The sequence below is a fragment of the Xiphophorus hellerii genome, chromosome 6 (assembly GCF_003331165.1).
Source record: "Xiphophorus hellerii strain 12219 chromosome 6, Xiphophorus_hellerii-4.1, whole genome shotgun sequence".
NCBI classification, from domain to species: domain Eukaryota; kingdom Metazoa; phylum Chordata; class Actinopteri; order Cyprinodontiformes; family Poeciliidae; genus Xiphophorus; species Xiphophorus hellerii.
Window position 1 is genome coordinate 18143129 of NC_045677.1, and position 26097 is coordinate 18169225.

The window sequence follows — 26097 nt, forward strand, 5'->3', positions numbered from 1 at the left end:
ATGCAGCATAGGTTAATATTGGTACCATTTCTTATTTCATCCTATGGAGGAGTTTCAGTGAAGTCTGATTAAGTTGTATGTTTTACAACAACTGTCTGTGCAGAAGGAGATGGAGCTCCTTCTAGTCTTAAGAAACAGGGTCACAACTGATGACCTAATGTATGATCAAACCTAAAAAAATAAATCATAGATACTCTCAAGTAAAAATTCTAACTCTTTCTGACCTGTTCTAAGGATTTCTGATTTTTCTATCCTGTAGACCCAGATTGGGCCAGTTTGAACCTGGGTGCCTTGATGTGCATTGAGTGCTCAGGCATTCACAGGAACCTGGGCACCCACCTGTCCCGCGTGCGCTCTCTGGACCTGGACGACTGGCCGGTGGAGCTGAGCATGGTGATGACAGCAATCGGCAACACCATGGCCAACAGCGTATGGGAGGGCTGTTTGGAGGGATACACAAAGCCAGGGAGCGACAGCACCAGGTTAGCACGATTCTGCAAATAAAGGTGATGCTTAATGAAGCGTGCAGAGATTATAGGAGGAGAAGGCATGAGAGTCTTCTCTCCATTAGCCGCCATTTATTAGCTACCCACATTTCAGCGGAGGCAGTTCACACCACCAAATGCGCCATAAGAATCACCAGGGGGCCATAAATGTCAGCCCACTGAGTCAAAAACACATTATTTTATGTCTTGAGCTTCAGTTCTTCTCATACACACTGATCACAATGTCTGTTATGTCAGAGATTTTATCCTTCACCATACCTACTGCTCTCTTTTTATAAATCTAATATTTCTGCTACAGTCTTCTTTCTCTGTTCATTTTAGCAGCTTGAAAATAAAACTCCATGAAATGCAGTGGCATGTTTGACACTGTTTTGCAGTTGCCTAATGAAAGTCAGGGTTGTGGCTTAACATAAGAGTTCTTATCATGGGAAGTTTTTAAAAATATGCGTACTAATGAACAAACAACACATTTGTTTATAAGAGCATTGAGATTTCTCATCGTAATTGGCAAAGATATTTCCTTTAATTCTTGCATCTTAACCAAAGGTTTTTCTGTTTCTGAATATATTTCTGTCCACAGTTTCCCTTCCTGTAAGGTACAATCTGGTAAGAGGATTGTTATCTCTTGTTGACTGTTGAGACCCATCGTCCCAGTCTGACTAATGGTCTGTTGTGTGGCGGTGCAGGTAATTAAGCACACCATGATGGCTAAACCCCACCCAAACAGCCAGGCCCCCAGGTCCCAAACCACAATGTCATGTATCCATCACACAGACCTGGGTCATCACTCTGTCTGTCGCAACAAAGATTGTCTACAGGGTCTTGCTGATGGCATTTGAGCTTCGTAACTTTGCTAAGAGAAGAGAAAAAGCAGAAAAAGGTTGGGTTTTTTTATACTAATGCTTGCAATTGTGCAAGTACAGCTACAGGAAGAGGTTGTTTTTTTTACAATTTAATTTGCTTATATATTGTTGGGTTTGCGTATGAGCAAGATTATCAGGATTATATTTGGATTTAACTGACGTTGCATCAATCAAGTTGTTTTTCTCTTTTATTATATTTTTGTTTTTGTTTCTAGCTGACTCTAGAGATGTGCCAATCAGATGACTAGAAATCAGGATCTACCACAAGATAATCAGCATAATTTATTTACAGCTTTATTATTTTTAGAAAATGTTTTAATTTGACATGATTTCAAAAATGTTGCAGCACTAAAATAATGAGAGGTGGAGACATAAATGGGAAAAAAAATTGTGACAAAAGTTTATAAAAGTAGTAATTTCATCATCTGCTTAGCATGTAGTGACATCACTTTTCATAATGTCAAATCAAATATTTCAAATTCTATGCAATGAGAGTCTTAATGCCGACAATATATTTGGCATGTTGAAGTGGTCTCTAATAATCTCATGTGTACATTTTTACTGACTAAGATGCTAAAACTTACGGAAAATGTCATTTTAATAATGGAAAAGAAAGGAAAAAGCATGAAAAATTTTTTGGGGTTATCGCCTCAGTTTTCACTAATCACATAATTTCTCTATAGCAGCCTTAATTTTTTTCCCTGTGTTTATTAAATGCGTCAAAACCAAGAATTTTCTATCTATATCTGCATAAGTTGAGAGCACGTAGTTTGATGCACTTTCTTTGAGTTACAGGCTTATGTGTTGTTGCAGAAATGTTCTACATAAGACTGAAATATCAAGGAGTGTGTTGTATCTTCAATCATGAGACTTTTCTGGTGACATCTCGACCATTTGTAGATACAAAAACGCTTCACTTAAAGTGATGTTTTATTTATCCGCTGCTTGCAAACTGCTCGAATTTATCCTCCACTCTCTGGCCAGTTCAGACCTGAACGATGGCCTACAGTTGTTTATTGAGTCCTTTCTGTGTTGAAGTGCTGCACTGTGGACTTGATGAAAGATTATTGATGTTGATTCCTCTCCCTACCACTGTCAGTCCCACGTCACCGCAGGCAGGAAGGTTCTTCACTGTCTAAAAAAAATCCGATCCTGTCCCGCAGCAACATCTCCATTAGCTTTTACTGTCAAACAATAAATCTCATTTGCTGGATAACTAATCTTTAGACCAAGAATATCACTTTAAATATCTTACTTTGCCACTGGTTGGTGAGATGTTGATGGTTTTGTCCTTCATAAAACCAGGTATATATCAAGTAGGATGAATAAATTCCAGCTGATTGATTTTTTTTTTCTTCTTGTGCTTTTTTTTTTCTTTTAACTGCAGTTCACCATAAAAGCGAGGATTTTAATTGTGTCAAACTGGTGACACATAGCAGCTTTGTCTTCGACACATAGGCAGGCTTTGTATGGCTACTGACTCTGACTAAACATTAGTGACACCTAATCTAAACGATTCAGTAACTACCTGAATATCAACTTGGTGTCTGATTGAATGTCTCCTGCAAGACTAGTTTTACCTCTTGCATTTTTGAGATTTAACTTAAACGCGCTCATCCACAAGATTGGTTTGGACTTATGATATTCAAGATCTTAGGAACTCAGTATGTAAATTTGTTATACGCAGATCAGAACAGCTGCTGAATTATAGTTGAACATTAGGATGACTATATGCTTCACGATGGAAAAGTTGTTTGAAAAATATTTGCATGTGTGAACAGACCACCTGTTTTAATAAACTGTGTTTACATGATTTGAATTAACTAATAAACTCCATGAGTGTCCATTGTTAACTTTTTTCAGCTGGATACCAAAAATGCTGCCATCCAAAGGTACTTAAATGTGGGTGAGGCTTCTTGTTATATTGAAGCTAGTTAAATAAGAACTCTTTGTGAGTCAACTTTATAGGATTCAGGGCATCAGTTTTTGAAAACACTCAACATATTTTTCTGAGCTGATGATAGTTTACACTTACTCCACCAGATTAACGTTCATGCCTGAAAGCAATTAGGTTATTCTCAAAACAGTTACACTGCTTACTTCACTTGTAAGAAAAATGGCTGTTGTCTTATTTTTACTTTACTTTTTTTTATTGTAACTCAAACCCAGAAACTAACAGTGGGTTTTGTATAACCAGACAAACAAATGTTCCTCTTAGTTTCCTTAATTAATAAATGAACATTTACTTACTGATTAGTTGTATTTTTAGAGCAATGCAAGGTAGGGTCATTTCAGAAGAAGGTTCATCTGGCTATGCTTCAGCTGAATCTGGAATGATGAACTTGTTAGTACTTTGTCATTGCTCATCTCTGCAGTCAGCATATTACATGGGAGCTGTTCATTTAATTAGCACCCGCAAGTCATTGTGTTTTGCACGTCACCTCTAATTGCTTGGCAGGTTTGTGACAAAAACAATACTGGATATTATTTTGATGGATATTATGGGAGTGGTCCAACAGTTAGCTTTACCTTTATCTTCCTCTTGCACACAATGAAACACACGCACAGAAGCACAGACACCAGTTCTCATTTGGGGAGGGGGATATCCTGGAGCGTGGACGGATGTGGACGGCTATCCCTCATTGATGGGGGGCCTCTCACTGTCACCCTCTGTGGGCTCTGCGCTGCCTTCGGCCACAGGCGGGTAATAGCTCTGATGAGAGCCCTCCACTTTGTTTCAGAAATAATTTGCCACTCCTGCCGCCTGCAGGGGCTGCGTGGTAATAAAAATGAATCACACCACTAACCTCTCCAAACCTGGTCCCTCTGTCTGCTTTAACCCATTCTTCTCCAGCTCTCCCATTGTCCAGTTGTGCTGTTTGCAAAGGAAGTCCTGTCAACACAAAAACATCTGCAAGAGTTATCTACAGTAGCTTCTGCTGTTCATGGTTGCCCCTGAACATCGGACAGAGCTTCCAGGCTGTTCACAGGATACAGCCGTTGAAGCGGTTGAACCGTTGAAGCGGCAGGACTTTTTAGAGTAGTTGGCCTCACCAGGAACCCTGGTGGAGGAAGACTAATTAATTAAGACAAATGAATGACTGAGTCTTCCTATGTCCTCTGTCCGCTTTCTCTTTCTAAATGAAAGCCACAGGTCAGTAATTATCCCTGTGTGGGAGAAGTAACACCTTGGTTGCTAATTGCCAATATGCCACTGGATTTCAGGGCCAGGTGGACGAAAAGAAGGGACTGCTTTGTTATACAGCATAGACATACTGAGCCATGCAATTTATACTCACCAAACACTTTATTAGGTCCTCCTAAATGAGTTGTTGAATTTAAACTTAGCATCAGAATGGTAAAAAAGTAAATCAATTAAATTACTTAGTGAATGTCTTGTGGTGGTTTGTGCCAGACAGGCTGGTCTGAGTGTTTTAGAAACTGTCTTTCTACTGTCCTACATGGTAGGACTCTTGGGTTTGCATAGAAAAACAGAGCATTCTATGCACATCTAGAGAGCGGTTGCTGAGTGGACAAAAATGCCTTGTTTGATGTCAGAGGTCAGAGGAGAATAGTCAAACTGGTTAAATGGAAAGACAACAGTACCACAGATAATTTCTTATTACAGCCAGTGTGTACAGAATAACTGAAGCAGATGGAAGGAGACCAAACTTGGTGCCACTCTTTTCAGCAACAAACAGGAAACTGAGGCTACAATTCACTCTGGTTCAATAAAATTGGATGGTAACTGACTGGAAAAATAGTTAGGGGTGTTTTCTTGGCACACCTTGGACTCCTTAGAACCAGACGATTATCAATTGAATGCCATTGCCTTTCTAAGTAATTTTGCTGAACATATCTATGCCTTTATCACTACAGTGTACCCATCTTCTGGTGGATGATTCCAGAAGCAATCTCAGATGATCTCAAACTGCTTTTCTGAAGATGACATTGAGTTCTATGTTCTCCAATGACCCATACACTCACCAGATCTCAATCCAGTTGATCACCTCATGGATGTGTTGGAACAGGAGATGGACATGGATGGTGCAGCCAACAAAGCTGTACCAACTATGTTAATATGAACCAAAACCACTGAGAAACATTTCTAACGCTCTGTTGAATCTGTGCCTCCTGGATTTTGGGCAGATCTGAAAACAAAAAGGGCTTCAACTTGATAGCAAGGTGTTCCTAATTAGGTGGCTAGTGTATGTAGTCTCAATAATGTTTGGAAATTAAAATAAATAAAAATATAAAAAAAACAAAGGATTTAAATCTGTCGCTTCATATGTGCAGGACTACATGAAGCAGTCCACACACTTCAGTAGGCCATGTGTTATCGTCCCCTCAGCTTTGTATGTGAGGCAAGGGTTCAGCAGGGGTTAACAGCATGAGCGTTTAAGAGTGTTAGTCTTGCTGGCACAAAAACAGAGCCACTCCATCATGAGGGGTCTGACAACCTCATTAATGTCACAATATATTCAACTCATCCCTCTGCCTGCCTTTTGGCACCCAGATGCTCTCCCGCTGGCAATTCTATAGAGCTCAACAAACCTTTTGAGTTCTGGTCATCTGTTCGGGCTGCACCATGGAAGAGAGACGGGCAAGGAGCATCGACTGGACTTGTAAAAATATTTGTCTTCATTCTTTTTGGAGCTGGTATTCTCAGAGCAGAGCAAAGCTGGTCTGCACTGTTACCCACTGGACCATGGGAGGCCTTATTTAGCACTCTTAGTGGAGCGTTTACTGTGTTGCTCCTTCATTTCTCGCCCTTAGCAACCTTTGATGCTTTGGGGCCCCAGCTTTTTCCTTCTGTTGTCTGTGTTTTTTTTTTTCTCAATCTCTGTCATTCCCCTCTCACCCCCCCTTCTTGTCTTTCTACTGCTCTTCCTCACTCTCTGCTCTTCCCTCCCCGTGGTCTGTGGAAGTGGAGCTCCTGGCTGCATGGGAACCAGTTCTATAGAAGTCCTCCACCCCCACTGCAAAGTCTGTTCAAGCTGGTCCAACCACAGCCTTCTCCCCCACCCCCGGACCAACTCCCATCGCCCCTTTCACCACCAACGCCATTTCTTTCCCTTTCAAAGCATTTATTTGATGTATCCACAGTGAATGTGGAGGCTCGTGAAGAAGAAGGAGGAGGAGCTAGAGAAGCTTTGATAGTTGTGAAGCACTCAGTGTGAGTTTGAAAGATGGGCGAGTACTGAGACAGGACATCCTCCTCTTCCTATATGGACCAATGCACCTTTATTACAGGCACTTAGATTGGTCATTTTGTGGCATCTCTTGCTCCTCCTACCCCGTCTCAGTTTCTATTCCCTTCCTATAAATTTCTGTTCATCTGTGTCTTTCAGGCTTGACTAATTATCCTTGTTTGTTCCTCTTTATTTGAATTCAGTCATGTGTTCTTGACTCCATGGGCTGGGTTTAGGAGAATCATTCTGCCATTTGCCACTTAATTAAGTCAGGGTCAGAATGCATTGCTCAGCATAGAGTTGGAGGGACAGAGCTCTAATAGAATTATAATAGAAACCTTTTCTCTACTGTTAAAGCTGCCTTTAACTCACCAGACTCTGCATAGGCAAATGAAAAGGGACACCAGCTCAGGACAGGAACCTCATTTCCACTTTAAACTCAGGGAGCATTTTTGATGTTGGCCCAGAATTTCATACACATCAAAGTGAGTGAAAGTTAATCTATGTTTATGATGCAAGATGACTGAAAGACGGCGGAGGTTTGCAGGTGAATGTTGTGTGATTGTAGTTAAAAGAGAGGGGCAACACACGTCTTTACTAGGAACTTGAAACCACCTTTTTATCCCCAAAGTAACAGAGAAATTTAGAACAAGTATGTGCTCAGGGCTGGGTGGGGAAATTGGTGCCTATTAGCTTAAAAAACCTGTGTGTGTGTTGTATATGTAGGACTAGCCATCAGCTCAATTTCCTGAATGTTCCCCCATGCTGTGTGGAATTCACTCTCCTTTCCCCTCTCCGCCTCCCCTCCTACTTTGTCCCGGCACTTTGACATGCTAAATCTGCTGATTTTATTTTTCTTCCTCCTGTAGTGAGGAAATGTCCTATTCAAGAGTCTCGGTTACCCCCTGACTGTTTAAACCCTACCTCTGTTTGGATTGTTGCTCTGTTCCAAACAAAAGACAGAGGCGGGATTACCATTTTACTTCCTTTCACGTTCTTTCTTTGGCTGCAGCTAGGGAATTTTTACTTACTTTTGCTTCTATCCCTCATGCTCCTTTATTGGGTTAAGTTTCTAGAAAGGACTGTGAATTTGTTGAATTTAAAGCTCAGGATCAGCTGTGAATGAGACCTTTCCTGCAGGTCTTTAGGGCTGATTTTGTTGTGAAGGCTAACAAAGTGTCCTCCGGGCTCCTTTCTGAGATGTTGACGTCTTCTTAATGGCTTTTCTCTGCCTTTTTGTTTCACATCTTGGTGCTAACGTTATGCCTCATTTAGCTCATATCAATTCACTGGGCTCTACAGATTCATCGTGTTATTCATGGTCGACTTTTCCGAAACAAACTGCACACATCAACCCTACTTATTTGTCACTGTACTTAGATTTTTAAAAAGTTGTACATATCGTCCTGAGACCTACCTACAGTTCTCAGACTGTCCTGAATTTGTAAAACAAACATGTTTACAAAGAAATAAGAGTGGAGGGGCAGGACGGCCCCTTCCTGTTCTGAGCAGTCCACTGGCTCTAACGGCAATTGATTTGCTAACAGGCTTGTCCACACATAATGACTGAGTTGGAATTGATGGAGGTCTTACGCCATAAAACTCTGAGCAACTGCAATTGCCCACTATTAGGGATGTATTGTAGTTCCGAATAATGCTATCTTCTGGAAGAAAAGGTTTGCTTTTAGTGTGCTGGGCGAAAAGACTTTCACTTCCACATTTACTTTTCATGCCCAAACAAAATGCAACAAAAATCCTCAAAGGTGCCACAAGTTTAAAACTATTTTGAAGTGGGTGTAAATTGCTTCATGACCCTTGCAGCTTTAGTACTTACTCAATTTGGGCTTGGTGCTGATAAGTGTTGATCTTAGGCTTCATCCAAATGGAGACAAAATTTGGTGCATCTGCAAAGTTTATTTGTTGTTTCAGCAGACACAGCATTTTAGGAGACCACAAACAATCATTTATGAAAATGGAAAAAAATGCAAAATTCCAGCTGCATGTTTCAGTAACTAATTTTCTTTTACTATGCTGATTTTGAGTATTTAAATAATTTAGTTGTTGAAAAATTTTGTCCTCCAACAAATAAATACCGACAGTAGGTTATTTAAATGTATTCTGATTCAATTAGAGATCATAATATTTCATTGGAGTCAAATGGACCAAACGAGGTTTACAACCCAAAAAAACAGAAATTAGGATAACGTTTACTTAAATTATCATCACTTTGCACCATTTTTATGGGTACTAATCTCCATTTTTTGGGGGGTTTGTTTGCTGTTTCTGAAAATTTTGCTGTGCATATTTTACATCATTGTCAGAAAAAACTTAATTCTGTAATTCTGAGCTTGACTTCTATTTGGGGGAATATAATCTGACCATAAACCACATTTTAGACAACCTGGTTTTGATTAAAGTATATTCATGTATTAGAATCCCCCAAGTAAAAGCATAGAACTAAATTCACCTGAGAATCTGTTGGATGTTAACAGATCCTTTTAATTCAATTTGACTGTTTCTGAAGTGATTCTGCAAAGTAGAGGAGCTCAGGCACGCTGAGAACAAAAGCACACCGCAGCTTTAAAAATAAAATTGAAAAGCAGTTACCATTTTCCTTTCCATCCAGGAGTGTTGGCTTATCACATAAAGTTACAATAAATTATTTTGAATGTGGAGGTCCAAATCTGTTGTTTTAGCAATTTCAAGCTGAGTACATTTTCACCTTTTATTATGATGAAATACAATTGAATTGAGTGAGACTGTCAGGTTGTACATGCTGCTAAGCCTTGGCCCGTTGATAAAGAGTCCCACGAGAGCCTTGTCACTCCAGCCAGCGACGCCGCTTTAACTGATTCACACAAACCTTCTCCTTTCTGTCACTCACCCACAAATCCAAACAACAGCCTCTTTCTGCTCCCCTTATCAGACCGACTGACAGGGTCACCAGGTTAGCACCACACTGGGCATGCTCAGTCATTCACTTATTGATATTGATTTTTTATTCCTCCGTCTTCTGATTTGAACAGTTTGTATGTGGGCGAAGAATGATATTGGGGGTCAAGATGGAAAGCAAAAGATAGAATTCTGCCTGCTGATAGAGGACGGAGCCTTCTCTCCATCGCCATTCTCCTTTGCAGGCTGGAGTGAAGGAGCCCCACATCCAACCGTCTCTTTCTGGCTGCCATTCAGCCCCATCGATCTGACTCGGAGCCCAGCTACCCCAAGGGAGCCTGAGGCCCAGAGACACACTGCCTCTTTTGTGGAGGAGATCCACAGGTTCAGACTGACAGCCGACAGTGCTGATAAAAATATGTCCCCCGCCTTCCTGTATTGTCTACAGCAGACATGCTGTTCAAGATGTGTAACCTTTAGAAAGCTGGCCGAGCTTGAGCCGTTGTGCTGACGGCCGTAATCAGTGGAGGCTGGAATGCTGCCCAAAGCATCCCACCCTTTGGCATTCTCTGATCTCTCCATCCGATCTCACTGTATTATTTCCCCGTGTGGTATGCTGTGATAGTGAAATCACTTTCCTGTGCCCTAATAATTTAGAAATGTCACAATACTTCAGTGACTCTCATAGGCCAATTACTGTAATGCTTCCCCTGTGTGTCCCCGCACTTCGTTTTGTACATGACTTTGCCTTTAAATCATAGGCTCTAAATTTTTTTGAAAGTTCTCTACCTAAGGTGTGAAATTGCTGATTGCATGTCTGGCATGTCTCACCCTGCCTGACCTGAAACCCCCGCTGTCTTTCCTCTCCAGGGAGGAGAAGGAGCGCTGGATCAGAGCCAAGTACGAGCAGAAGCTGTTCCTGGTCGGGCTGCCTCAGTCGGATGTTCCTCTGGGGCAACAGCTGCTCCGGGCAGTGGTGGAGGATGACTTGAGGCTGGTGGTGCTGCTGCTGGCACACGGCACCAAGGAGGAGGTCAATGAGACTTACGGTGATGGAGATGGACGCACTGCGCTGCACCTCTCGTGTGCCATGGCCAATGTTGTCATCACGCAGCTGCTCATCTGGGTGAGTAGGCTCAACTGAGCTTGGTGAGGAGTGGGGGGGAAGGGCGTCCAGCATTGGTTGGCATTGGATTGACCTTTTGGTTTACTTTTGAAGATGTGATTGTTCTTTATTTTTTTAAAGTTACCAGTTTGGATTAGAATAAAAGCAGGTCAGGCCAACACTAAGGAACAAAGGACAAGTTTTTTTGTTCTAAGAACACTGTTTGTTTACTCCAAAATATACACCTTTCTCACCTTCAAGCAGTTGGTGTGCTTAAAAAAACAGAGTATTTGACTATTGTCGTAATTATTTTTCTATAAATGTTCAAGTTTAGTTAAAAAAATGTGGAAACCTTTAAATGTTGTAATATTTTGACTTGCTTTAAGAATTGTTTTATGTATTTCATTGGGGTTTTACTGACAAGCACACATCGGTGCATAATTGTGAATTGAAACAAAAAAGACATGAATTATGATGTGGCTTGTTTTTCTGCTGTTCCCCCTTGAATTCTAACTTTGTCAAAGCACTTTTTACTGCAGTTGGAGCTGCATGTCTTTGAGGGTTTTCATACCAACTTTGCACATCTGGAAGCTGAAATTGTTGCCTGTTTTTGTTTTCTGCAAAATACCTCAAGCTCAGACTGAAAGAATAAGGCTAGGGTTAGAAATGGCAATTGGTGTTTTTGTCCCCAGAACAAGAACATCCAGCCCCGTCTCTGGTCTTTTTGGAGTCTCTGACTGGAATTATCCCTTGTTTAGCTCCAATTATCCTGATATTAACTCTGACTTGCTGAAGAAGGTCTCCCCACTGCCACTAGCTTGCAGTGTTACTTATTTTTCCACACACAATATTTTGCATGCAAAAAGTTTTATTTTCATTTGACCAGATCACCTTTTTCCACATGTTTGTTGTAGGAAAAGCTGCTGGCTAACTCCAAATCCTTATTGTTTTCATTTAACAATGACACTGATTTTTGGAATACAAAACTTTTGTCCTGTTGCCAGATTCTCCTATCTGAGCTGTCAACATCAATTGCCTTTAATGTGTTGTACTTTGTTTTTTATCTAGGAATTTATTTTTAGAGCTTGAGAATTTATTTCATAACTTAGCCTTGTATTAAACTTCTCCACAACTTTATTTCTGACCATTCTGGTAAGATTCTGGTAAGAGTTGCACAATAAATCAAATCATAATTGTCATTACATCTCCAATGCATGTTGGAATGCAAGCCCTGCTTGGATGCAGTATTTAGTAGACTGTAATATTTCAGGTGCAGTGAGTTGGAATTTTCCTTGCCAGTGTCGATAAAACATTTTGATCATCTGTGTGTACAAGAGCATATTATCAGCTTGCAGTTTTTTTTTTTCTGTCAAACATTGATTTGGGGTATAGGATAATGGTATAAAATGGTAGAACAGCATCATAACATTTGAGCCGAACTCCACTGGCTCCATTTGGACCTGTGGGACGCTTGTGGACTGGTTTAAATAAAATAATTTACTCAGGTTGACCAGGTAGGAAAATACAAAATCCTTGTAGGAATTTGGAGAAACCATATTGAGGTTAGATCAAAGGGTGATGTACAATCAGAATCAAACTTTCCTGTTATTTTCTGTCGCAGTATGGTGTGGATGTGAAAAGCCGAGATGCTCGGAACCAAACGCCGCTGTCCTACGCCCGGCGAGCCGGGAGCCAGGAGTGCGCCGACATCCTACTGCAACACGGCTGCCCCAACGATTCCAGCAGCTTAAGCCCCGTCCCCACGTCCAGTGTGAGCCTCCGCAATCCCAACATCAACAACAACAACGCCCAGTGTGAGCTCAACCGCAGCATCAGCATCATGTAGAAGCCAGAGAAAATCTAGCTGCAGACAACAACAAAAAAGAAAAAAAGCACCCAAACCCGGCCGTGTGTACTTGTACTTCCTCTGTTTCACACTGTGTAACCCAGAATCAGCACCAATGGAGAGATATCAGGTATCGAGTTACTGGAGATATTCCACTTCGCTGCAAACTTGGACATTGTACATTTTTAAATATATTTTATTTTTTATTCCTTTTTTTCCTCCTAATTTTATTCAGTCTTGGTCTGAAATGATCACGATCAGCTTTAAGATTTATGTTTTTGAAGCCTCAACCAAACAGATTACTTCCTTCTGCATTTATACCATATAGAAAAAGCATATCCTTAACACTCAAAACATTTCCTACTATGTCGTCCTCTTCCCTTTTGTAATGGGAACAGAGAAATATAATGAGTGTGAGTCAGAAAACGGCTTCAAATTTTCAAGCTTAAGCATCAACACGCAGAACAGTAAAAAAGTAGTTTCTACAAGTGAGAAAACACTGACGCAGGGAGAAACTTAATCTCTCATAACAGTGACTGTTACAGCTTTCACAGTGATGTATGTCTTCAACACTCTATCATATACAAAAGCAAAGCAATTATGGTTAAAGAGGCCAAATGATTTCGACACTTAATTCACAGGGAAATGGATTTGGATCATCATAGAAAGAGCTGATTGCAGAATTCCTATTGGGTGAGAGCGAGTCATTTTCTATGGCACAATCTTTCAGTAAACGTGTCCGTGACTATAAAGGAATTAAGGGCCATGATGTTTTAGGACTATTAAGTCGCACTGCTTTGTTAGTGTGCCTCTTCAATCAAAATTCATTCAGATTCAAAGGTTTGATTGAAACTGTGAACTTCTACCATTATGATCTCTTTGTTAGAGTTATTATTTCTTTTAAGATTGAGTGGATTATGTTGGTAATTGCTTCAGAGATTCAGTCAGTTTAACAGCACAGGATTCTGGGAGATCAGCTGATAGATGTAGAACTGGTACTCTAGAGATCATATCCACTATTATTGCTGTGAAATACATATGTGGTGGGGTGTGTGTGCGTGTGTATGACTGAACATCTGCTTCAGGGGCATTTCTGTGGAGAAGTCATAAACATTAAGTAAAAATTTGGGAACATAACTGGGTTTCATTGTACAGATATCTGTAAAAAGTAGTTCATGTTCCTTTGCCTTATTCCTTACGCAAACCGTTTGACCTAGCTCAGATTTGTAGTCTAAATGAAAAAAATGACCCCTGTCCTTTTCCTTTAGCATTTCCTATCCTCACATCATGTGAGCGTAAAAGCTGGGAGACAACAACATGTATTTATGTGACTGAAGTAAAGGTGGTAAAAGGGATTACAATCAGAAAGAGGTTAATAGAGGGAAGTTTTTTTCATACAACTGTGCAGTATTCTACAGATTTTTTTTCACCTGGTTTTATCTGGTTTGCAAATTTGTAAGTATTTTATTTAATTTAATTTTTTATTTTTTTGGTTTACAAAGGCAAAAATATTTGTTTACAGGGCTAATAACTACATTATACCTTATCTGCAATACTCATGTTGATGCTTTATGGATTTTAACTTTTCCCAATTTTTTATATGGCCAGAAGAGGATACTTGCAAGACTTAGGAAGGGATTATTTGACATTTTTGTAAATGTGCTATTTTTTTTGTTCAAAGTTGATGTAGACAAACAAAAAAATAATAATTAAGAAATTATCAAGCTACATTTTGAGATGCAAAAAAACATGCACATCCAACAATACACCTCATTCACCAATACAACCGTGTTATGTACCGTGTTATGTCTAATACAAATATGAAGTTGGGCAGCAAAGAATCCTTAACTGGTACCGTTGTCCCTGCAGGAAGCCTGCTGACACGTGAATCTTGCACTACTTTAGTACAATATGTTTTGAAAGAATTGATGGAAAATAGTCTGTAGCAGAAATGTCTTCCTTTAAAATAAATAGCATTTGAATTAGTAGAAATGTGAACTTGTGAATTAGAACTTGGATACTGGTCCGTGTGAGATCCTCATATTATCTTGACCTTGAGTAAATTAATATTTCTTAACAAGTTGCAAACCGATGAAAGCTCTAGCAGCCTTCTTTTACAGCAGGAAAACTCCTGGTCAGTGTGGCATTTTTCTCTGACATCTCAACAAAGGCCATTTAAACCTTAAGAACAGAATAACTTCAAATATTTAGATGATTTTTGACACCTTAATATATCATGACACTGATAACCAGCACCTACCTGGTAGAAATGCTGGGATTGCTGATATCACCTGCCACATTCTAAAACCTGAAAATTAACCCAAAAAAGATTTTTTTTCAGTGTGCTCTTAGATAGCTTGAGAACAATAAGTCAAGAGTTTATTGTGTAATCTTGACTTTGTAGTGCCAAAGTTAGTCTATCTGTGTCAGCTTTCCCATTGGTTGAGATGGTTGTCCTCTTACATTCATGTTTAACGGCTAAGTGGATACATTTGGCTTGGCTTTGGCTTTTGGGTACTATTTGGGTACTAACTAGATGCTTTAATGCTACTGGGTACATCTTGTGAAAAAGCACATTTCTGCCGAAAATGTTAAACAATTCCTTCAAGACCTCACAAGTCCACCTGAGTTTTGCTCAAATTTTCAACTTGTACTGTACTGCGATATAAGCCTTATTTCTGATCATTACTTGACCACCTTATTTCACTGAGACTTTTTCATGGTTCAGTGGGATGACAGAAGATCTCCATATGTACAGCAATTACCCTGAAACCCTATTTACATACTGTAGATGATAGAAAGAAAAAACACTAGAATTACCCGCCTGTTTGAATCCAAACAAACAATATGAAATGTATATATTAGCTTAGTGCTTTTATCGAAAGGAAAGCTCCTCTTGGAGAGACAAACTAAACTGATTTTGGTCATCTTGATCCATAAGTTGTTTTTGTTTCTTTTTGAACATATTTTTTAAGGTCCTTCTGTTTGGATCTTAACATAGCCAACCATCTTTGGTACTTGTGTATAATGATGTACATTTGACATATTTATAATGCAGTATGTAAATATCTTTTTGTGTATTTGTTTTGTTTGTTTGTTTTATCTATTGTATTTCCTTTTACGTTCAGAACGTGAAACAAAGTAAAAGCTAAAGAGTAACATGTTGTATGCTTGGCTGACTCTTGCCCTATTAATAAACACTCAAATAAAACATTGTAGCCTTCCCCAAAATTTGGGGAAACCTGACACATTTTTGTAGTGTTTGCGTTGTTCGTTATTCTCTGCTGGGCTCTTCTAGAGCCTGTAAAGTTTAAAGAAACAACAGTTTACCTGTCATCATCAAAATAAGCTTTGTATTGATTACCGAATTTAGGAATGTAAATTAAATATTCTTTGTTTGTTTTTTCCAGAGAACCAACAATTTGGGGGAATTTTTAAAATTAAGACTCGATTCTACAATTTTAATTTATTACTTTTCACTGTTTACAACAGATAATAATTATACACAAATATACGCATGTAGCAGCAATGTCCCTGAATTAAGTTTCACCTCAACTGCATGCTTTTTTTCTGGCTGGAATGTTTAGAAATTTTCATACTGTTTAAGATTAGGACTTTGGAGAAGTAGTTCAGGGAGTTTGAAGTTAGCCTTCAAAATCATTGTACTGTTAGAACTTCCAGTTCTGTTCAAGTATGAACCACCAACCAGACCCTTGCTGTTTATTATATAAGTATATAACAACCTACCTATATATAAGTAAAAGTATATAAGTAAAACATTTTTTTATTAAGTCCAGGAACAGTTCAAGGACCAGCAATTGTCAAACTTAGCTTATGCTGGAAGATCTGGAACACTAAAAACAAATGGCAAAATAAAATATTTTAATTTAGTACAAGATTTGTCTCCATGAGGAGTGTATGTAAACTTATAAATGGAACTATACAGAGACTTTTTATTTTATTAGTATGTTCTATTTCAAGTCTTTCTCTTTTCTATATTGTTTCGTCACACTGAAACAGCTCACTCAACCTTGTCTTCGGTCACATAACGTAACCTCCTCACTTCCTTCCTGCAGGACCCCCGAGAGTCGCTGAAAGAGGATTAAGATAAAGAGCCAAGCTTAGTGTCAGGCACCAAAACACCTTAGGGAAAACCCAAAGATCCTACTGTTCAGAGAAGTCGACCTCCCACTAATCCAGTTCTTATTTCCTGCTAATCTTGTCTCAGCATATCTTTATCCTCTTCCACTCTGTTGGCCGGCTTTGTTTGTCTTTTATCACCTGCTCATCGCCTCAGTTTGGCTTCTTCCTGCCTCTGTGCTAGCCTAACGCTGTGGAGTCTTGATTTGAGGCCAAGAAAATGAATTTCCTCAATATCAGCATCATTAGGCTCAATTACACATCAAGTTGTACAGGTGCATCTTAATAAATTAGGGTCTCAGAAAAAGTGAATTATTTCAGTAACTCGTATGAAAAAGGAAGTTCATACAACACAATTATTGTGTTTGTTATATTGTAACAAACACAATAACTGATGCAGCATCAGATGTTTAGGGTAGTGTCTCAGGAAAATTAGAAGATTACATAGGACGCATATAAAATCCATTTTCAATTTTTAAAAGTTGTGGCCTACACAATCATTGGGAAAACTGCCGACTTGACATGTGACTACAGCCAGTCATTAACACCCACCACAAAGATCGTGAGCTACAAAAGTTTGTTGCTAAAGAAGCTTGATATTCACAGAGTCCTGGATCCATGCATATTAAGGGAAAGTTCAGTGGAAGGTAAAAGTCTAGGTAAAATGTTCAAATGCAACAAAGAAAAGTGCAGCTTTCAGATGACTGCGACACAAAAACTATTCAAGAGTTCGGGGAGATTGACTGTGTCTGGAGTCGGTTTCATTTTACTTGGTACCTTCTCACATTCCCAAAAGTACAAACACCTACTTTAATGACCATTGTATCATTATGTTTAACAGACCATCAAACTGGTCAGACCTAAATCCTAATGTTTATCCATTCTGAATACTAACTTGTCCTTGCAGGGTCCTGGAGTGAGGCAGAATTCACCCTGGACATTATTAGTGCATCACAACATTCGACTTGACTCCAAAAAAAATTTTTTAAATCTTTATATTGTCAACAGAAAAATGAGACACCAGATCCCGCAACACAGACAAGCAGACATGTGCTGACCTTCCCTAACACCTCAGAAGAGTCACAAGCTGATCACTTAAATTTCTCGCTGCAAAAATGCATTAATTCATACAAAAGAAACACTTTAATTGTCATATGTTTGCCAAAATTAAACAAAGTCAAGTGTTTAGTAACTACATCAAATTTAGGAGTTAAAAATAGGTCTACAAGGTCCAAATTTAAATGTCTTGCTCACACTGACCACTTGAATGATTCAAACGTCCTGATATAAATGTTTGTGATATAATTCATGACCATGCTTCCCATCATGACAGACCCCGGCCACTTCAGTTTGTTGTGGCAAGACTGGAGCACTCGCTTGCTTGCGCTGCTGTGTGTTTTGATATTTCATCAGGGCCCCGCTAAACAGTGAGGAGGGCTCTCTGCCGCCCACCTCTCCTCAGACAAATTGCCTCAGAGATTGCAGAGGTGGGTCTGTGGCTGATGGATGGGTACACAAAGACCTGATGAGACCATATTTGCAAACATTAAATCCATATTTCCATAACACCTCCAAGCTGCTTTGCACCAGACCGCTTTAACAGCCTGTTAATGACATGCTCAGTCCACGTTGCGTCAAGGTGTGAATATAGGTGTTTGTTGCTTACCAAAATATTTCATATTTGCCACATTAACCTCCAGTTTCTATACAGTTCAGAATAATCTAGAATTTTGATTTAATGTTAAGTTCACAAAACTGACCATTACTGAAAGAAATGCAGCCCCTGGGTGAATTTACTAATTAGGAACAAGAAAATAGTCGTGGTTATTTTTGTTCACATGGCTACTAATTAAGATGTTGTATACAGTGTTACAGGGGTTTTCAACTCTACCAATGCAATGATGCCTTTATTAATCCCAGTTGCTTTCTTATTATTTAATCTTGACCTTAACAGAGACAGGATGAGGCCTGCAGTACTTTAGATATTGTTCTGACTTTGTATTGTTCGTGAGTAATTCTCAGGTGAGTTCTTAGAGTAATTTTGGCAGACTGGCCCCTCAGATGGTTCCCCACTGTTCTGTGTTTTTACTATTTGTGGCTCTTGTTGTGGTTTGCTGGAGTTCAAAAGCCTCTGAAATGCCTTCGTTACATTTTTCATACTAATATATATCACATCTCTTGTTTGTGGAAAAAACACTTTAGTCTTTCCTGGTTTTTGTAATGATCATGTAAATAAGTCATAACTATCAGTTTAATTTATGAAGTTTGAGTTGGAATAAATGAGCGTACCTATTGAAAATATGCTGATTTTTGTTTCCCACAAGTTAAAGTTTTCTTTCTGACAGCACAAATAAAATGTTACAATCTAAAACTATAGTTTCACAGACACGTCTGAATGAAGCTCTGCAGTAATGCAAAAGTGAATAGGTAAATGGCGAACCCATTAATATCACATCTCTTGTTTGTAGAAAAACACTTTAGTCTTTCCTGGTTTATAATGATCATTTTGTTCTAGATATCCACCTAATAAACTACTGAACTAAAGTATTAAACAGTGCTATACAGAGTGTATATACTGTATATATACTGTATATATATATATAAAAAATCAGTTTCTCATTGAACTTCTTTAAATCGGGGTGTAATCTTTGTTTTTTCACAGAGGTCTTGTTTGATTCTATAGGTCTGGCAGTAGCCATACTGTTTACTCAGGTTATTTTTGGCTGATATTAGAACTTCCTGTTCTAGAACATGACAAAAAACAAAATGCGGTCAAAAACTTTCTTGCAGCACTGTCATTCGCATCTTTTTCATTTATCAACCGTTCCTGGGATATTTAAAGTGGTCTTTGGGCATCTAAGCTAGCAGAGCCTCATAAGCAGCTCCACATCCTGTTACGTCTTCATCTGGTTTTGCATACCATCAATTTCAGCTCTATCAAGTTTGACCACTGAATTTATGTTAAACTCTGCCCTTTCTGACTCATTTAAACCCACACCTCCACACTAATCTGAATACCATCTCACTAATGTGAACATTTTAGTCCATTCTCTGCCAACCTTCACCTCACTATCTTCCTCATCACATCCCCATTGAAATCTTTTGTCTTGTATAAAAAAAATCCCCACTCTGTTTTCACCAACTTCCTTCTCTTCCCTTTCCCCCTCTTTCCCTGTTGGCTTTTGCCTGCATTTTGCTGTTAATTTGCCTGAGAATGCATTAGATGTAATGAAGGCTGAGGGCCGAGGGAATCCTCCAGGGTTCCATTAATCATCCCCCCTCAGACAGGCAACCTTGATTACAAGTGGCAAGAAATTCATTAGAGCCAGGCCTCTGACAACTCTTATCTCCGCCACTAGATCTGACTCATTAGGCAGCCAAATTAAAGCTATGATGGCCCTGATGAAACTCATCGCTTGTTTATCTTGTGCGATTTGATGCATCTGCCCATACTATCACTGTATCCACAACCGCCCGGACCCTCCTAAGAAGTCAGGCCTCCAGTCAGCATCAAGCACTCAACGCCAACTCCGCCGGCCAATAATGAGGTCCCTCGCTGTCCTTTCCCTCTCGCTGCAGGTGGGGATGAGGAAATAGTTACATGTGGAAGGAGCTGATAATTCAATTTGGGAGCCATTTCTCCAGCTTTAGAAGAAGAGCTTGGTGCAACTCTAAAAGAATCAACATAGTTAATTTAACGGGGAGGAACAAAACAACTTATAAATGCAGCCTCTTTTCTTCACAGCACCTTGAAAATTACCAACTTGAAGTCAAAGGGTGAGTTTTGTCACTGCTCCTCATCATCACCTCGAAATAGCAGCTGCACTCTGGCACACTATCGTGGAATTGATCGGCTATATTAGTCAGCTCTTGTACCATAATAAAACTTCCCACTTGCTCATCACTCCTTGAATCCCCATCCAAGTGTCACAGTCTTGATGTATGAGGTGGACGGTGAAATAAACTTTACCCTGGTCAACAAAGGCCTGTTATGCTCTGAGGTCACACTATATTTTAAGATGGCTAGCATAACAAGGCTCAAAGAGGAAAAAAAAAATCACACTTTCCTCACTCATTTAAAACAGAGACAATCACTTTGAAAATATCTATGATGAAACTTTTTTATATTACCTGCCTCATGATTATACTTATAAAACTGTGCAGTGAAGTGTTATTAAAGGCATCAGCTTTTCTAGAATGACATTTTTCAGGGTAAGCTGGACGCTGGCGCAAAAAGTCTCCATAAATAGCTGTTTTTCTGCTTTATGTAAAAATGTATGGTCATATGTTTTTAGCAACAAATTGTTACTCAATGGCTGCATTGTGTAGAATAATTACATTCTTTATTTACATATTTTTCTGGAATATTTATATCTATGTTTTGTTGTTACTTCTAAAGGAGAAAGACGTTGAGGTAAAATGTAACTTTTCACCATAATGACAGGCATTGGTCTTATTTGTAAAGTGATATTTTTTTTCTTGTTTATTTATATTCAATACAATATTTTTTGTGTTACTTAAACTCCATGCAATTTTTTTTACACATATGTATTCTAATAATTGCCTACATTTCTGAACATTTCAGTGCATTTCAAATCTTCATAAAACAGCTGGATTATAAAATAAAGCATAATCTTCATAAAAAAAAATAACAGTTTCATGTTCACAATGGGATTTTAACGACCATTTGAAGCTCTTGTGGCTAAAATACACTTTTTGAGAAATTATAAAAAAATGTTGCTGTAAAAAGGTGTGTTGCTGTGGGTGCAAATGTAACTGATGGAGAAGTTCACAGTGTGCTGGATGCGCTCTTCCCTAATGAGGATCCATCAGTCCACCAACATGGCTTCCTAAAAAAGAAATCAATCACTGCAGCTACTTAAAAAACACTCATCTATGCTCCAGGTAAATATGCCTCTGTAAAAAAAAAAAAATCATTTGAAACTTTAGAAGATTAAAAATTACCTTTATGATTTTGGTAATCAAATAAAAACAGCCACTGAGAAATTAGTGATCAGCACTTAAAGTTGTCACGCTTTAAAGGTCTGTATATGTATAAATAATAATTGTAGACCTTTAGACCAGTTGAATATAAGCAAAGTATAATAATAATAATAATAATAATAATAATAATAATAATAATAATAATAAATTAGAAGAATAACACTTTGATGCCCGTTTTTTTCACCCATACATTGCAGGTCCCATTTAAAATTTTTGATTTTTTTTTTTACAATCATAAAGTAAGTAGCTCACATCGTACATCTGTTTTATAAAAAGTGATTCAATCTGGATTCCAGTAATTCGTATAAAGCAATTTATTAGATCAATTATATTTTACAGTCGTCCCTTTTTTTGCTCGATATCGCCTCCTTACAGTGTCTTTCTTTTCTTTTTGCCCCCATCAAATAAATCTCCATGGTGCTTTCTGCACCTGCCAAAAAGATGTAAAACGTCTCCAGTTAAACATGCAAATGTGGTCAACAAATTGTACTGAACACAAAACAAAACAAAACAAAAAAAATCAGGGATTTTCTTTTTTTCCCCCCCATCAAATGAGGACATGCACATAATCAACAGAACGTTTCGGGCCCTACATATAAATACTTAGAAAATATTTACAGTCACATCTCTTAGTGCCAGTTTGTACCCTTTATATTTACATATTCACAGGACAATAAATAAAAAGGTATAATTTATCTGATTCAGGGCAGATCCTCCCCAGCCTCACCTCTCAGACAAAATAACTGAATCCTCCTACTTGTTCTTCATGCGTTCAAACATAAAGTCACTCGAAGAGTCTGTTCTGATCGAATGTGAATGCTGAGAGGCAATGAAAGTTCACGGTCTGGTCCCCTGCTCTATCTGTTGATGCTGACTCCTCACGGCGAACCTGTTGACGTGCACCGGGATTGGAACGACGATTTTGGGGTTCCTCACCGGCTCTCCCGAGCGGTTGTTGACGTTGCCGGCCTTGATCCGTTTCCACTTGGCCCTGCGGTTCTGAAACCAGATCTTCACCTGCACCTCGCTGAGCTTGAGCGCATGTGCGATCTGCGAGCGCTCGGTCAGAGACAGGTACTTTTTACAGTGAAATTCCTTTTCCAGTTCCAGTAGCTGCTCGCTGGTAAAAGCTGTTCGTCTCCTACGGCTCTTCCCCGCCGAGCCGCCGCTCGGGAGGGACGCCTCCTGTGAGCCGCCTTTCAGCTTGCCCTTCTGGGACAGGCCGCCGCAGTTGTTCCCGTCCGAGAAACTTTCGTTCTCGCTGTCCGCGGAGCTGTCGTCTCTGTCGCTGCAAACTGCGTCCGCTGATTTTAGGTCCAGCTTCTCTTCGTCTGAACTGTACAGTTTGGTCTCACCTGAAAAAGAAGCAAAATATATGAATAAAGCCTATACAGTTATTTCGCTACATGTTAAATCAGTCCGCTTGCTTTATTTTGATGTGGTCGATTATAAAGCCATAAAATTGCAAAGTTAAGGTTTTATCAAGAAGTCTGCTATTGTTCACCTGTTATTCTACTAGTTTCTGGTTATGTCCTTCTTTATCGTCAACCCTTTTGGCCAGACCATATGTTACAGTTGTCCTTTATATTTATGTATAGCCACCATCTGCACATCTATTGAGGAGCCCTGACAGAACAAAAAACTTTATTTCTCTTTCCCATGTGTGAATGTTCTCCCTCTCTCTTTTGTCTTTTTAACTTTTTCTTCTTTTTTTTTTTTGCTATTGTTTAATATTTTTTCTACTTCTCGCTATATATTGTAAATAATATCACTTTATACAACTGGAAAGTAAAAAGAAGGGAATTAGACCAATATTGCACAAGTATTAACGCTTATTTCAATTCGGTTTAGTTGTGTTTAGCCAGTTCACAATAAATTAAATTTCAAATCATGCTCCAAGATAAACTGATCTAATTCATACCCAATCATATAAAACACAAAATAATAATAATAATAATAAATACGTTCAAATGATATGGTCAGAATCAGATTCAATACTTATCAATTTTAGTTCAAATCATTTGCAATAAGAAAATAGTTTTATGTGCATACACTGAGCAAAGTTCGTCAGATGAGTAACATTTCGTCAACTTCAAAAATTATTGCTAATATTTTAATACTGTGCTTAATTAATATGGAATTACATGTATAATTATTTTTATTTATATTTATATTTCAAAATTTATTGGACATTTAATGTCTAGAATTCTTCCAAAGAGGCAGCTTGGAAAGGTAACTCAGGCCTACATCTATTTTTCTTTTCTTTTTTTTTTTAATAACAAATATAAACGTTTTATATGTCCACACAATTTACTTCATTAACGTTAGATATATGACCAATCTATTGCTTCTTCGTCGCCTTTAACTTTTACAAAGACTGAATCTGATTGGTCTTAAATACAATTTTGCGTCATAGAGAAGAGGATTCCAGCTAACCTGATATTGTTTGAAAAGTTTCAGAAAAGTTCAGCAGCTCTGAACCCTTGTCCCGGCTGTGCAGCTCGTCAGAGTGAGGACTTTCCTGCCTCCTCGATCCGGGATCGGCTGCGCTCAAACGAGCACCGGGCAGCTCCTGCGGCGGATAGAAGCTGTCCGGAGGGTCCGAGAAACTCGGCATGGTCGTGGTGAGAGCCACCATTGACGGAACCCCCTGTCCCAAGCTGGCGCAGAAAGTGTTGGTGAGTCGCCCCGCAAAGGAAGCCAAGGGCGCAAGGGGAGGTATGCCAGAAGAGAGAGGGGAATGGGATAAAGCTTGCGGGATAACCAGAGGTCTGTAGGGCATGAACATAGGGTAGCCGGTGTAGAGAAGGTGTCCCGGTCTGGGTTGAGGGGTTCCAATCAAGGAGTCGATGGAAAACGCCGTCCCTTGGACCGCCCGGTCGCTGCATGTTTTTCTTTGTTAGGGGGGAAAACTTCACAACAAATGTCCTCTCCTCTGCGACGGACAAAACTTTCAGTCTAACCACAGAGTGAAGTGAAAGTAGATCCTCTGCTGGTGTGTTGTCATCCCTGTTTCTCCTGATATCTGCGCTCGTTTTACGCGTCTGTCAGCCTGGGCCGAGGCGACACCTTTCCCCTCTCTTATTCGTTACACACTGAGACATAAACACACGCTCTCTCTATCTTTCTATCTACCCTCTCCCCCACCTTTCTGCGACTCCTCCTTCCCCAAGCCCTCTCCGATGCGCACCGTGTGAGTGCGCGCAGAAAGAGAGGACGAGAGCGCATTGGTTATCATCTGCAATACAAGAGGAGTGAAAAGGGGGGTGTTTCCCTGGGGACTCATCCATCTTCCTCAAATTACGCTTCATTTCCTTATTCAGCCTCTGACTTTTTGGCCGTCTTGAGAGGCGGTAGTTTCCCAGTGGAGACCAAATAGAAGAGCCGCACCCCCCCCTAACCACCACCACCACTTTTTTCTTCTTTATTTGCCAGGTTCACCATTGACTGCGAAACGGTGTGAGAGACTGCTCCAGCCCTTCCCCTTCTATAATCGTTGACCACACCAACCCAATCAGCTATTATTAATTTTGATTGATGATAAGTAATTACTCTAGATGCAAGGGACAGCGTAAAAACAACGCGGTTTTTTTCTCTTTTTTTTTTCTTTTTTGGGGGGGGGAAGATTGGGGCATCATAGAGGCTGGAGGGAGGAGAGGCAGATGTTTCTCTTAAAAAACACAATGCGCTCGGCTTCAAGAGAAAAAGAAGTGCCCTGCAACAATTGTTCCCCGGAGAGAGGTGCTCTGTGCGAAATTAGATCCAAGTAAAAGACACTTATGCGAGGTCAACTACGGCGTGGACGCGGGGGCACACCGGCCAAAGTCAAACCAGGGTTATTTGAACTGAATATGATGAGAACTTTAATGTTCTTTTCAAAAACTAAACAATGCAGACATTTTTCCTTTGCCGCTTCTCTGGTGAGAGTAATTTGTCTCCAAAGAGATGCACATGGCGGAATGACAAAAAAGGGGGAAATAAAATCCCTCCTCTCTTTGGTTTAAGCACGGGTTTAATCGCAGATCATCTCACGCTTTAAATGGCAATGGAAGCTGATGATGATTAGCCCTATTGAGTCCTGGGTGCCCGGGCTCTCCAACTGGTCGTCTGATTGCATAAGGACATAAACATATCAGCGCCGACTCTGATTAGCTGCTGAGGGCCAGGCCAGGCTAATTCTTATAATTGCAAGTGACTTAAGCAGTACCTCTCTTTGAACTATTGAAACCATTTGAGAAGAACCTCACCTTTGTTTTTTTTGTTTTTTTTGGTTATTGTTCTAATAAAATCTAATACGCACAAAAATGTGCGAGTTTCTATTTTATTTGACTTGAATAGCCACTTTCAGTTGTTATTATCAAATAAGGACATTTCTAAATCATTATTTCTGGTCAATAACGACCTGATAATAACATTTTATTTAAGCACAGTTTATAAAGCTGAAAGGAAAATTATTGGTTGTTATTAGAAATAGAAATGCAATTTATTTTCCAATGGGAATATTCTGGTGTAACAGCAGCAAAGTGACACATAATCGAGGCATATAGAT

General features: G+C 39.4%; 2 protein-coding genes across 2 annotated transcripts in view; one reads left to right on the plus strand and one right to left on the minus strand.

Moving 5' to 3' along the window:
- agap3 (ArfGAP with GTPase domain, ankyrin repeat and PH domain 3) overlaps window positions 1-15654 on the plus strand; it is a 148192-nt gene extending 132538 nt beyond the window's left edge. Inside the window, exons 16-18 of the mRNA XM_032566157.1 lie at window positions 260-482; window positions 10324-10579; window positions 12180-15654. Of these exons, the coding sequence (XP_032422048.1) occupies window positions 260-482; window positions 10324-10579; window positions 12180-12404 (704 nt within the window). The 3' untranslated portion in view covers window positions 12405-15654. The remainder of the gene's footprint in view (window positions 1-259; window positions 483-10323; window positions 10580-12179) is intronic.
- A 6193-nt stretch (window positions 15655-21847) lies between these two features.
- gbx1 (gastrulation brain homeobox 1) lies at window positions 21848-24707 on the minus strand. Its single transcript, XM_032566156.1, is given in 3 exon segments — window positions 21848-22903; window positions 23985-24417; window positions 24419-24707. Coding segments are annotated over 3 exon segments (969 nt in total). The 5' UTR covers window positions 24437-24707; the 3' UTR covers window positions 21848-22385.
- Between the last annotated feature and the right edge of the window lie 1390 nt (window positions 24708-26097).